Source organism: Cricetulus griseus, chromosome 6 (genome assembly GCF_003668045.3).
Source record: "Cricetulus griseus strain 17A/GY chromosome 6, alternate assembly CriGri-PICRH-1.0, whole genome shotgun sequence".
Lineage (NCBI taxonomy): Eukaryota > Metazoa > Chordata > Mammalia > Rodentia > Cricetidae > Cricetulus > Cricetulus griseus.
Window position 1 is genome coordinate 75857725 of NC_048599.1, and position 14479 is coordinate 75872203.

The following is a 14479-nucleotide window of genomic DNA, read 5'->3' on the forward strand; positions in this document are numbered from 1 at the left end:
CTTCCTTCATCTTTTCAGCATTTGAAGAAGACAAAGTTTGGGGGGCTGTAAACAAATCAGAGGGAACTCCTTGCTGTGTGTGTCCTTGACTTGGGGTGTGGGGACTATGGTCATTGATAATCCTTTGGGCTGAAAGTTACCCTTATTTATAATGGGGCAGGCCATGCTGCTGGAGCTGTGCCATGGCCAAGACTGCCTTGGGTGCTGTGCAGGGTGCTCAGATAGCTTGGAATGAGATCCGGGTGCTGTAGCTGAGACATGAGAGGGAGGAGCCACCTTAGATACTCTGGAATCTCAGCTCCCAGGAGAAGTGGCATGTGTGCAACCCATGACAACGTGTCCTGTGCAGTCTTCTGCTTCCTCAAGCTAGTGCCCCAGAGTGGGCAGCAGCTTCATTGTCTTTGGTTTGAGACCCTTACACAGTGAGTTAATATCCGGGAATCCCAGTGAGTTGCATTTCACAAGCCTCCCAAAGCAGGGCCCAGGGAGGCATCTTGTCTAAGTAAAAGGACCTTTGCTGCCAAGTAAAAACTCCAGCCAGCCAGTATTATTATTCTTAGGGTTCCATGGTTTTATTTCCCCTTCCTCTCATCACTGGTGTGCATAGTTCCTTCCAGATTTTGGGGTAATTGGGAACCTGTTGAAACCCTCTCAGGAACATAACAGGCTTCTGCAACAGTTATTGGTCAACTTTGATAACTGTTGACTTTCTCAGTGTGCAGGGTTTCCAGGCAAAGACTGTTTAAGAACATGGCCCACACAATTCCTACCCTTAAGGAGAGCAGTTACAGAGCTACAAAGGGGGACTAGCCATCCTTCTTGTGGCCCTTGGACTCTTGAATTCGGTGTCAGTAGGCCCATTGCCTACACAAAGCCATCAGCACCTCCATGCCTTCCTGAAGAGTTGCATTGTCATGGTGCTGGTTGTGTTGTCCCTCCCTGTCCGCCAATGCTGCAGCCAAGGCTGTGGGACTTCCCTTGCCAACCTGCAGGCTAACTCTTGTGCACTCATGGATGGAATCTTACTTTTCTTTCTTAGTTAGTATCTGGGACTTATCTGAGTTAACTTGACCAGAAGTAACAGTTAAAAACAAACAAACAAAAACAAAGGCACTCCCTAAGTGAAATCTACTCAACTGTTTAAGAGAAAGTGCCTTTGGCTGTTTACAGCAATATTCCAGTCTGCTCTAGTGGCTGCAATAATGGGTCCAAAAGAGAAGAGCATGGAGGGAACTAGCTAGCCCTGAGGCTAGTTCCTGAGGCTAGAATGGGTGCTCTACCATTCTGTTGGGCATGTCAGCTGATCTCATTTTATCCCTCCCAGTCCTGTGAGGTTGGTCCTTTAGCACCTGAGAACACTGCGCTCACAGTGTTTGAAGTGGTACAACTTGGGACCTGTGTTAGTTCATGAACCCCAGAATGAAAGCTCATTGAAAAGCCATTGGTTCCCACCAGAGCTACAAATCGTCTTGTGTTTTGCTACAAGGAACTGAACATTGACCCCAAAGAGCTTAAGGCATGCACACATGCTAAGCAAGTGTTCTACGTCTGAGTTACATTCCCAGCACTCTTTACTTAAGACAAATGTTTATTTTCTCTCTCTCTCTCTCTCTCTCTCTCTCTCTCTCTCTCTCTCTCTCTCTCTCTCTCTCTCTCTCGTGTGTGTGTGTGTGTGTGTGTGTGTGTGTGTGTGTGTGTGTGTGTGTGTGTGTGTAGCATACTTGGTGGAAGTCCAAGGACAATTTGTGGAAGTTGGCTCTCCTTTTATCATGTGGGTCTTAGGGATTGAATTCCAGGTTGTCATACTTGGTGGCAGATACCTTTACCTGCTGATCCATCTTGCTGACACTTTTTATAATTTTTTACTTTTTATTTTGAGGTGGGGGTCTAATTAAATTATTCAGGTTGACCTTAACAAACTCTGTAGCCCAGGAATGCTTTTGATTTCAGATTCTTTTGCTTTAGCCTTCTGAGTTGCTGAAATTACAAGTCTGCACACTAGCCCTGCTCAGGAACAAGATTATAAGACTCAACCTGACTGAATTAGTTGGATCTAGAAATGCACAAAGCCCAAGGAAGATCATCTGGTAAAGGAGAACAAGAATTGGCTTAAAAGCCTGGAAAGAGACCTGGGGTGGGAGAGATGGGACAGTCCCACGGCTGTCATTTTATCATTGCCCAGTACCTCAGTGACTGGAGCTTATAGGCTCAATATGTATTTATTGAATGAACAGGCATAGGAATTGTTAGTCATCTTTACCATAGAGTGGGAATCTCTGGAAGGCAGGGCCTGGGCCTTGGCGATTTGGGGTGCTTGACATGTTACAATGGCTGTTATACAACAAACAGTAAATATATCCTGATGGACTGCATAACACATGGCAGGTAGGAAAGGGAGGGCAAGATGTGCCTGAGTGAAGAAACAGTCACGACTTGAGAAATACTGAACAACACGTAGTGACTGATGGAACAGGGGGTGGAAGGAAAAGGAGCTTTTACATTTCACTTAAGGCATTCACAAAGGCTATTCTTCTGTTACGGTTTAGTGTGTATCTCAGTCATAGCATGCTGGCCCATGTTCTAAGTCCTGGGTCCATGCCTAATACACACACACACACACACACACACACACACACACACACACACACACACGAGACAGGAGAGCTTCGGTGGCAATAGAGGCTCTTGCAGTGTCATTGATTTTAGGATCATTTAGCTAGAGAGTCTAGCCAACATCCTTTCGTTACATGTTTTCAGTAGAGGCTGCCTGTCATTTCAGGTGTTGGCTCAGAGGGGGCTTTTAAGAGAACCCAGAAGCAGCGTTGGGAGAAGCCTTTTCTGTGAGTAGCCAGAGACGTCTGGTCCTGAAGACACAGCTCAATCCTCACCTGGACTTATGACCCGAGGCCTTGCTCCCCTCCTGCCCATTGAGTTCCACAAGATGGGCTCCTTCCGCCGTCCTAGACCACGATTTATGAGCTCCCCTGTGCTCAGCGAGCTGCCCCGCTTCCAGGCTGCACGGCAGGCTCTGCAGCTGAGTTCCAACTCTGCCTGGAACAGGTAAGGGCCTGAGGGTCCAGCACCATCAGGGAGGGCTTTGGGGTAATCTGGGGGTGAGCCGAACATCTGCTGCCTCAGAGAGCATTACTCATGAAGTCTGATCATGGTGCAGATGATAAATGGGGCAAGTTCCCCTGTTTTCATAGAGAAGGTAGCTCACTGGGAGTTCTAGCCTATCAGGGTGCATTTTGCCAGCCTGGGATCATTGACTTAGAATTTATAGTTCCAGTTTATGCCGCTTAACACCCTACACTGGGTGAGTATCTAAGGGTGGGGTCTTTCAGATGACCTTATATCACCTGTTTCCCCTTTAGGAAGCTTAGGTGTGTTTCTGTGCAAAGCTCAATGAATGGTGTACGTCACATTCTCTTTCTCCTCATCCACTGGTGCTTGGGAGAGGAGATGTAGCTTTGGGAGGTGTCCAGCAGAGCTTGTGGACCATGCCCGGAGCAGATCAGCCCATCAGTACTGCCTTGGAAGTCTGTGGGCCAAAGGTTTCCAAAGCTGTGTTGGCCTCTGGATAAATGAGTATTACTGAATTCTCTGTGCTTTTTCAGTGACAGGCCATCAGGCACACTCAGCTGATGCAGTTCAGCAGGGCTGCCTGGAATGTTCTGGCATTCTGAGGATCACTGTCCTTTGTAAAATTCCTCAGCACAGACAAGATTATAATCAGCTCTTCTGCTGCTGCTGCTGTGGTCCTTTAAGAGCCCAATTTTATGACAGTATACTTCCCTCCCTGGGGTGAAACAAAGGGACAAGGAAAGCCCATGGAAAATTCTATCTTAAAGGCGATAGTTTCAGTCTCTGTCTGAGAAGATGGTGACTTCCCAGTAGTAAGCAGTCAGGGTCAACTCCTGCTGGCAATGAATGCTATCTGGATGCTTGCAGGGCCACAGTGCTGGCAGTTCTCAGAGAGCTGATCTATTGCCTACCTCCATGTGAGCAAGGGGAAGAAGCCCCTGTGACCTGCAAGTGTCCTGGAACTCCCTTTGGATCCTTTGCCCCAGTCTTCTCAGTACTTCTGGGACAGAAGAAGTGGCTGCGAGTATCCCTTAGGGCTTCCCAGCTCTTCCATGACCTCCCCTGGGAGCAGTTTGAAAAAAATGGCCCCTGGAGGCAGATCACCTAACTGGCATGTGTTTCTTTCTCTTTGCAGTGTGCAGACAGCTGTGATCAACGTTTTCAAAGGGGGTGGCTTGCAGAGCAATGAGCTATATGCACTGAACGAGAACATCAGGTACTTACTTGGCTGGCCAAAACCAGTGCTGGTATTTCATTGGGAGGCTTCAGGTCCTCCCCACCTCCCACCCCTACCACCTTGCTTTGTACTTGCTGCTAAATTGTTGTTGTGTGTGTCGTATTGAGACCTTTACCATCTAGACTTCTCATTCTGATATGATGCCTATGCTCATGTGTATTATGCACTTTGTGCTGGGGGTGCAGGTTGATAGATGGTGCTAATTCTGTAAACTGTATTAGGCAATACAGAATTCTGAACACTGTATTAGGCAATATGACTAAGTGTTTGGAGCCAGATTATTTGAGAGTTGTATTTGTTAATAAAGACTTAGTAATAAATATGTACTGCCTTGATGGCCAGGTGCTGGAGCAGACATATGTGGTCCTGCTGTCCTGTTTTTTTTTTTTTTTTTTTTTTTTTTTGGTAGCCTACACTGGCCTTGAACCAACTATATAACTGAGCATGGCCTTGAACTCCTGATCCTTCTGTCTCCACCTCCTGGAGTTCTGGGATAAAAGTATGTACTACCATCTGTGGTTTCTAAGATGCTGGGGAGGGAGCCCAGGGCCTCTTGTGTAGCAGGTAAGCATTCTGTCAACTGAGCCACATCCCAACCTCACTGCCCTGGAGTGGACAGTCAGATGGGAAGATGATTATTAGTCAACCAGTCATGAGCTGTGTGATGACCGAGCTGATATGATGAAAGCATGGTAATATGACTTGGTTTTGCCAAGAGTCCAGGGACAATGGAGGTGATGCTTATGCCACGATCAGAGATTCATTAGGGGAGGAGGGTTCCAGTGGGTAGAATCAGCAGGAGCACAGGTCTCTGTGCTTGCAGTGAAAGGAAGCCTAAGTACACAGGGTGCTGGTGGTGGGATGGTGGCATAGTTGGGCTTGCGTCTTGGTGAAATGAGAGAGGAAACAGGGCTCAGAGCCCCAGGCTCAGCTAAGGCCAGGGAGTTGAATTAGCTAGCTAGCCTTTTAATTCCTCTCTGGGTACCTAAAGGGAGAACATCTAGGCTAAAGACCCAGCCCTGCAGTGGCCCAACAACAAACAAACAAGGCCATTGTTCAAGCCTTGTTTACATTGAATCAAGGTCAGCTGGGTGTTTAAGAGCTCTGTTTTCATTCAAGCCTTTACAGCACATAAGCGAGTGGTTGTGTTACATTTCTACCTCCTATGTACTTGAATTTCTTGTCACAATTACATAAATGTGGAAAGAGACAAAAGAGACCATCTAGCCCAAGGCCTCATTTTACAGGGAAGAAAGTGAGGTCCCAAGAAGGTATGGTGTCAGGGGCAAAGCTGGGTCACCAGCCTCAGACTTGCAAGAAAGAGCCCAGCTTACTCCAAGCCCCGAGTTCCTGCCCCTCCCCACAGGTTCTTTAGTCTCCAGTGGCAATATAAATAAATAATCCAGTGGCGCAGGAATGTGCTAATTGTTTCTCAAGTCAGGACACAGATCCTGACATTGTACTTCAAAGATCTTTGTGGGCAGCTAGGAAGGTGGGAGCTAACCCTGATGTCACCTGCCCCACAGCCCAGAGAAGCAAGCAAGGTGCCAAGGGGCCCTCTGAATGGGGAGACCGGCTGGGAAGCATGCAGAGATGTTCCCAGAAAACCTGAAATTAAAATTTCTTTCTTTATGTAAAAAAATTTTTTTTTCTCATATGAGTGCTCTGTCTGCATGAACACCAGAAGAGGGCACCAGATCTCATTATAGATGGTTGTGAACCCCCATGTGGTTGCTGGGAATTGAATTCAGGACCTGGAAGAGCAGCCAAGGCTCTTAACCTCTCAGCCATCCCTCCAGCCCCATCTTTATGTAAAATTTTTTGGTTTTATTTGTTTTAAACTTATTTCAGGGTCTCACTGTCCTGGAACTCACTACTTAGCCCAAGGTGGCTTCAAACCCACAGAGATCTGCCTGCCTCTGCCTCCTGAGTACTAGAATTAAAGGCAATAGCCACTGCACCCAGCTCTTTTACAATTTTAAGCTTTATTATTTTTTCTGAATTATCTTTGTTTTTTAAAATTGGTATATCTGACTCCCAAAGATTGGTTTTTTGTTTTTTGATTTTTTTGTTTGTTTGTTTTTTCGAGACAGGGTTTCTCTATAGCTTTAGAAGCCTGTCCTGGAACTTGCTTTGTAGACTAGGCTGGCCTCAAATTCACAGAGATCTTCCTTCTCTGCCTTACAAATGCTGGCATTAAAGGAGTATGCCACCACTGCCCAGCCAAAGGTTGGTTTTAAAAATGCAAATTTCTTCAAGCCTTGGTGAAGACCTAACAAAACACCTCTGGGGTCTGAGTGTGGCGTCACTAGGAAGGGCTGTCACAGTGCATATGCAATGATGTTTCTGTTGTAGAAATGTGTTGGGTCCTAGACACCTTGAGGAACTGCCTATGTCCCCACACAGCTATCTCTTTGTTATGTAATTTATAGACTAGAAAACCATGAATGAGAGAAACCATGTGACCTGCCCATGGTTGCGAACTCTAAACGTAGATCCGGATTTGAACTCCTGCCTGAACACCTGCAATCTGAAAATCCACACTAGTCTGCTTGGGTTGCTGTAACAAGTGCCACAGACAGAGTGGCTTAATCAACAGAAATCTATTTATGTTCTGGAGTCCAGAAGCCCAACATCAAGGTGCTGGCCAGCTCAGGTTCTGCTGATAGCTAACATGTGATCACCACCTCACCATGAGCTCACATGACCTCTTCTTTGTATGTTCAAAGGTGGAAAGCGAGCTTTCTGCCTTGAGGATTGTACCCTTAAAACCCATCTATAACTAAGCATCTCCCAAAGGCCCTACCACATATGTGGAGGGTCAGGGGTTAGACATAGGAAGTAGGGGGCGGTGTGCGCAGTTCAGCACACAGTGAAACCTGACTCTGCACCACACTGTGGTGTCTGGGAGAAGTCTCTTACTGGGAAGATGGTTGAACTGATGTCCATGGTCTTTTTTCTGCTTTAGTTTCTTTCACAGGGTCTTGATGAACCCATCACTTACTATGTGATAATTCTACCCCTCGCCCCACCCCGAGAAACAGTGAACCTTCAGATATTCTTTCCAGTTTAGGGCTCTGTCTTCAGCCTGGTGGGAACTACAGTGGTTGGTGTTTGGAACAATAGCCCAGGTGTGATTTGGGCGTAGAGTAAGCTGTAGCTTTTAGAGCACAGTACTTGGCCTCATTTGCCTCTAGGAGTTCTGCCCTTTGGTTTCTTTAAACCAGTGGCTGGAGTAGAAACAGGCATCCCTAACACAGAGGCCCAGGGTAGACCTGGGAATATGAAGCACATCCCAGGCAGATATGTGACCCGGTTAGTTATTGTTCTCTTGCTATGAACAAATGTGACCAAGGCAATACTTATAAAGGAAAACATCCAATTGGGGGCTTGCTTACAGTTTCAGAGGGTTAGTCCCTGATCTTCATGACAAGAAGCATGGTGCTGTAGCTGTAGCTGAGAGCTTTATATTACTAATATACAAGCAGCAGGCAGAGAGTCACTGGGCCTAACATGGGCTTTTGAAACCTCAAAGCCAACCCCAGTTACACACCTCCAACAAGGCCACACCTCCTAATCTTTCTAAACAGTTACACTAATTGGGCACCAAGCATTGAAACATATGAACTTAATGGAGGGAGTCATTCAAACCACCATACCTAGACACCTCAAATTGCATAAAGCATGCCACCCAATATGTTTCCATATCTGCAAGTATCTGTAGACACAGCTGCTCCATGAAAGTCATCACTGAAGTACCTGCTCTCTCCACATTTCCACAGACATGGGGCTTTGACTTTTCTTTTTCTTCTCCTAAGCCCTGTTTGCAGGTAGATCTCTCCTTTTTTGTTTTGTTTTGTTTTGTTTTGTTTTTCAAGACAGGGTTTCTCTGTGTAGCTTTGGAGCCTATCCTGGCACTCGCTCTGGAGACCAGGCTGGCCTCGAACTCACAGAGATCCGCCTGCCTCTGCCTCCCGAGTGCTGGGATTAAAGGTGTGCGCCACCAACGCCCGGCAGATCTATACTTTTAACAGGGTGGAGGGCATAAAGGTAGACAACATAGGACAGTAGGAATGTTGGAAAGAGGATGACTGGTGGTGGTGAGGCTGAGTTGTCCCCAACCTCATTCTTCAATTAATCTTTTTCTTTAAAAAAGATTTAATTTATTATATATACAACATTCTGCTTCCATGTATATCTGCACACCAGAAGAGGGCACCAGATTTCATAACAGATGGTTGTGAGCCACCATGTGGTTGTTGGGAATTGAATTCAGGACCTCTGGAAGAGCAGTCGGTGCTCTTAACCTCTGAGCCATCTCTCCAGCCCTTTTCAGTTTATGTGGTGCATCTGTTCCAGGCTCAATAGAGTGCCTCCCTGAAAAAAAAAAAAAAAAAAAGCCAGCACAGCTGGATTCATAGCCTGCAGAATCCAGACTAGTTAAGCCCCATGAGCTTGGGGAAGTTGCTTAATTTTTCTGTTTTTCGATTCAGAAAATGTGGGTGACAGTAGCACCAACCTCGTGGCAATTGTTGGGACTGTGATCCTGCTTAATTGGCCTTAGTACAAAATCTGGTACAGAAGAAATGCTTCATGTATATTAGGCATGCTCTATGCTGCTCTGATGAGCGCTTGAAAACAATGCTGTGTTAAATGCTATGGGGGACCCCACAGGGTAGTGTGACAGAGTTGCCCTAGGGGCAGTACTAGCATGGCATTCCCCCAGGGTTTTGGAGGAAGTGACCTCACTTTGAACTTAAGAGTTGCATGGACTTCTCAGAGTGTGCTTGGGACTGAAGTTTGGGTGAGGCCGAGTTCTTACAAGGACGGACAGCTATTTCTTCTTTTTGTGGAGACCAACTTAAAGAGGTTCTCCATTCTATTCAGACAAGCAGTGGTAAGCCTTTTGATGATCACCCCAGTCTAGTGTCAAAACTGGTACCCCACCTCTCTCGTGTATGTGCATGCATACATATGTACAAGGTGTGGGCAGAGGTTATCAGGTACCTTCCTTATTGATTTATTTATTTCTGGCCTCCTGGGCACCTGCACACATGTGGGTCACATCACCACACACACACACACACACACACACACACACACACACAGAGAGGTTATGGTTTTAACCTTGTTTTTTGAGATGCTGAACCCAGGGATATATCTATTTGACTGAGCTGAGTGACTAATGAGATGTAAGAAATGGAAATTGAGCAATCCCAGTGCTGGCATCACAAACTCACACCACCATGCTCAGTTCTTGTGTGGACCTTGGGATACCAATCAGATCCTCATATTTGCAGTGGGCATTTTGCTGATGGCTTCTTATGGTCCTCTTTCTCATGATGTAGTTGAGATGAACCCGGGAGAAGTGGATCTTGTGTAACTGGATCTTACAATGCAATCATGGCAAATGTTGGCCCTTTCTTTTAAGATGTGTCATTGAAAACATTATCTTTGTAGCTAGCCTTTGAAGTTTGTGCAGGGAAGAACTTTGGCTCAAGTGTGGCTAGGTTCTAAAATGTAAGGAATTTATAGACAAATATTTCCAGACCTTAGGAGTAAGTCCATCCAAAATAGACTAGCCAATTTCCCCAAATAAAGTCAAGGCACCTGTTTTGTTAATATGAAAACTATAAATCAGAATATTTTCTATTTGCAGCTGCCTTAGGAAGCAGAACATGATTCAGTATCCTCAAAGGCAAGGGAATGAGCTTTCTGAATAGATTTACTTTGGCCCGATTGCCAGTAGTCACTGTCCACAGTGCTGCCTCAACAAGCATGCCTTCCTGACTGAATTCCCTGGTGTTTAACACTCCAACCTCACACCTGACTGGAGGTCTGAGTTTCAGGAGTTTCAGGAGAAGCAGGGGTGGCCGAGTCCTGATGTGGTTCCCAGGCTAGCTCAGCAAACAGCTCATCTACTCTTATCTGGACAGCAAGAACAGTGAGAAAATCAAGATTGATGTTCACTGGTTCTCGTGAGAACCTGGTTTGGGGTTATAGACGTGGGATAATTGGTGCTGTTATCCACTTACTGAATGTTTGTGGTGGGCTCTGCTGGGTCCCTGACATGTTCTGGGGCAGCCATTGAGGCAGGTGATTCAGAGTTTGCAACCTAGAAGAGCTGGGCAGGGAGTCGTCATCTGATGTTTTAATTGTGGTGGCAGCAGATGGATATGTCATTAGATTGGGGACAGGGTTGATTCCTAAATTGAAATCTGAGGGTTGAACAAGTGGCAGTCAGGTACACAGGGCAGCTAAGGACGGAACTATCTTTCCATTTGTCACCCTGTGCCCTCAGCTCCCAGGGAGGACTTTTTCTCTGCAGAAGTAGGTCCTCAGAGGTGTGGCTTTTGGAAGCTGGAGACGAGTTAGCTGCAGCTGCCCGAGGCAGGAGTTGTACATTTTCCTTCTTTCTCCAATCACACCACTTCTGTTCTTGAGGAGGAAGGCAGTTGCATAAAGGGAACCCTGGAGAGTTTAAGGAGAGGAGGCTCCCATGACAGTTTGATCTCTGGCAGGTTTGGGGTGAGACTTGAGATGGTCTGAGGAGTAAGTAGTCTGCTCGAATCCCATAGGGAGTCCACCTTAGAGGTTCCCACCTCTCTGAGCCTGCTGACTGGAAAAGCTTTGTAGGGGGATGAGAAGAGGGGGTGCCTAAGTCCCACCCAAGGGATTGTGCCGCTGTGCCACTGACACCAGTATGAGGCATGGTTCCCTGAGGCAATGCCTATAGCAAGTGTTTGTTGAACACAAAGTGCCAGACCCTTCCAAGGCTGTGTGTATACTCACTCTTGTACAAAGTATCATGCCTGGAAGATGGATGCTGTCTCCCTTTGTATGGATGAGGAAGTACAGGTGCACAGAAGTCAAATAGCTCACTGGGATTTAGCCTGCCATGTTGTCAGACGATACTAGAGGCCCATAGTGCTGGCACAGGTCACTTCAGGCCCGATGTACCTGGGTGTGGCTTCACAAATAGACCTGTAAGTAAGCAGGGGTGCTGGCGATGGTGTCTTTAAAAACAAAACCCTTAGTTTGGGAGGAATTCAGATAAGGTCTGTCTTTTCGAAACAGGTTTCATCATGTAGCCCCAGTTAGCCTAGAACTCACGTCGTAGACCAGGCTGGCCTCAGACTATCAGTGATCCACCTGGCTTTGCCTCCCACATCCTGGATTAATGACATATACCACCAGGCTGGGCTCTTGAGGGCTGCCCTTTGAGCTCTTTGGCTTTGCCTGATCTTGTGTTGATACCTTGCATGGCTGTTGAGAAACAAACGTCTTTGGGGGACAGGAAGGTCCTTAACAAGAAGTGGCAACTGGAAACCAATGCAGCTGGCTCATGTGTTGGTCTAAGTATTGTTTAGAAATCTTCCCTTCACTAAAATACAAGGTTTCTAGACTTTCTGGAAAGTTCCAATCTGGCCATATTAGACCCACAGCCCAGTCTGTGTCATTCATGGGGTCTAAGAGTTGCCTGCTTTTTTTTAAAGAAGAATTTTCCTCATATTGCTCATATTCCCTTCCTCAGTTGCCTTCTTCCTCTGTAGACATGGTGTACTGCCTCCATTTGATTTCTCTGAGCTTTAGTCTCCTATAGACAGAGGAGGGTAACCTGGGAGATTCCCTCCTGTGAGGCTGTTGGAGTATTCAAGTGTGTGCACGCTATCCCACACAGCGTGTACCTCATAATTAGGAGTTTAGCTTGTGCCTATTATTGGGTGTCTCCTTTTCCCTCAGTGTTCCCACTGATAATCCACTGGGCTGCAGGCACAGATATGTGGAACTGGCAGCACTGTGCCTCATCCAGGGACACCAACTCCAGTGCATCCCAGTGGATGAGGTCAGAGGACTTGAAAGGGGAGCTTTCATATGCCACTGCATTAAAGACTGCTGCCTCCACACAGTCCTGTTGTAGCTGCTGGTGACAGTCTTCAGAGGAAGAACAGTCCTCTGAAGTTGGATGGACACAGCTATGACATTTTGTTTGGAGCCCTGCCTGGAGGGCCTTGCTGTTCCTGGATTTTCAAAGTAGTTGAGGTGGGTCTCACAGGGGGACCTAGGGAGAACTTGGGGTGGCCAAATATTTAACAATCAGTATTATTCTTTTGACCCATCCTGGCTAAATGGTATAGTACCTGCCCGAAGTGGCCTCCTTATCTCTGATGTTAACCTGTGAAGACAATTAAAGCAAGCTGACAAGCAGAGGGACTTGGTTGGCCTGCTTCTCCATCCCTCCCCTGTATAAGCAGAGGGGATGGTGCCTGGTGATTCAGGCAGCTTCTCAGAGTCCCTTGTGCCCTGTGCCTCTGCTGGCCTGAACACAGCTTTGGCTGACTGCTTTACCTCCAAGCCAACGTGAGTGGAGACTGTTGACACATGGTGTGAGGAGGAGATCAAGGGTCTGTGTAATCACAGGAAGTTCTGTGAACTGGGGTGGCAGCTCAGCTGGGCAGCCTGAGCAGGGATGGGGGTGTGATACAGTAGCCCAGTAAATTGGTTCCCCTTTTGTCCCTGTTGTGGCTCCTTTTGGCTTCTAACTGAACTTCATGCTATTTCTGCTTTCACTGGGCTCACATGTCCCACAAAAAATGTTTCCTTCCCGTTGCTCAGCTGCTTGCGGTGGAGCCGCTGAGAGCAGAACTCTGTTGTCAAGGGAAACCAGGGGCCTGGGAATGTGAAACTGATCATGTGGGTGTGGCCTGGACCCAAACATCAGCCTCTAGCCACGGCAACCCTTTCCTCACATGATGTCTACCTTTTAGCCCTTTGAGTGCTATGCTCTGGGGTCTACCATGCTGTTCCACTCGCAGGATTCCCAGGGCCTAGGTCTGAGGTTGGGCAAGGCCTGCCTGCTGTCCTGGGCAGGAGTCAAGAAGAGGAAGGGTGGGGTCATAGGGCTGTAGGCTTCAGGGTCAGGCAGACCTGGTAGAATTCTCATGACTAACTCTTGCCAAGCCAGGAGCTCATCCACAAAATTATCTCAAGGATGAACTCACTTGTCTCTTGCAGTCCTCCTGCCCTGTGGGGACTATCTCATTATCCACACATTCTCTGAGGACTGAGAGCAGGAAGGTCTGGTATGTTTGCTTGCTTACTGCTGTCAGTAGCAGGGAAGCGGCCATCGGTATTCAGACCCAGGCAGCTGCTTCCAGATTTAATGATCAGCTCTCTCTGAGGTAAGCATCTAGGATACTGCTTAGGCAAAAATACAGAAATATAGATGTTGTGCACATCAGGGTTTGGCACACATGAATAGTAAATTGATTTTGAAAAAGAGACACCATCTTTGGTACACTTTGTTCTTACTCCTTGTTATTTTAATTTGTTCCAGCAAATAATTGCATTCCTGTTGACAAGGAAGAAATCTTAGGAAAAACTGGGTAAAATAGAAGGCAGGTTGCCAGATTCTGAACCCAGTAGGAACTTATATGCCTAGGTACCTGGAGTCCTCTTTCTGTAGTTTACACATGAACTAGATAAACCTGGTGAGCCAGGGAATGGTGAAGGTGGGAGGGGGGCTTATCCTTTTAGAGCAGTTTCTCTCATACCTTATTTTGTGTGTTTCTGAGTGCGTGTGTAATATGTGTGACTGTGGTGTGCATGTATGGTCTATGTACATGTCTGTGTGTGTGGTGTGTGTATGTGTATGTATATGTATGTCTGTCTCTGTGTGTACATGCGTGTGTACCTCTATGTATGTGTCTATGTGTCTATGTGTCTGATGTGTGCCTGTGTTTATATATGTGATGTGTGGGCACATGTCTATCTGAGGACCAGAGGACAATCTTGGGTGTTATTTCTTAGGAGCCATCCATTTTGCTTTCTGAGTCGGTGACCAGCATCACTAGCTCTAGCTATCTGACCAGCAAGCCCCACGGGTTCTGCCTGTCCCCTACTTCCTCAGTTCTGGGGTTACAAGTGCACACTACCATGCCTGCTTTTGTTTTTGTTTTAACTTGGGTTCTAGGGCTCAAACTTGGGCCCCCAGACCAACTTTTAAAGAAATCTCAGCTTTTGAATGAAGTCACCATATCTAACATTTAACAGGTTTCTAGTAAATTATTACAGATCAAAGAATTGATTTGAGGGCTTCCTTTTCTCTCTGCAGTTGTTCTTTTCTGTTTTAGCGAGGAGGGGGTACAGAGTATGCCC

General features: G+C 46.7%; 1 protein-coding gene across 2 annotated transcripts in view; it reads left to right on the plus strand.

The window, feature by feature from the left end:
- The window catches only part of Prr5l (proline rich 5 like), a 77964-nt gene that overhangs the window by 19916 nt on the left and 43569 nt on the right, over positions 1-14479 (plus strand). For both annotated transcript variants that reach the window (XM_027422399.2, XM_035446326.1), the window contains exons 2-3: positions 2780-3060; positions 4220-4300. In XM_027422399.2, the coding sequence (XP_027278200.1) occupies positions 2897-3060; positions 4220-4300 (245 nt within the window). In that variant the 5' untranslated portion in view covers positions 2780-2896. The remainder of the gene's footprint in view (positions 1-2779; positions 3061-4219; positions 4301-14479) is intronic.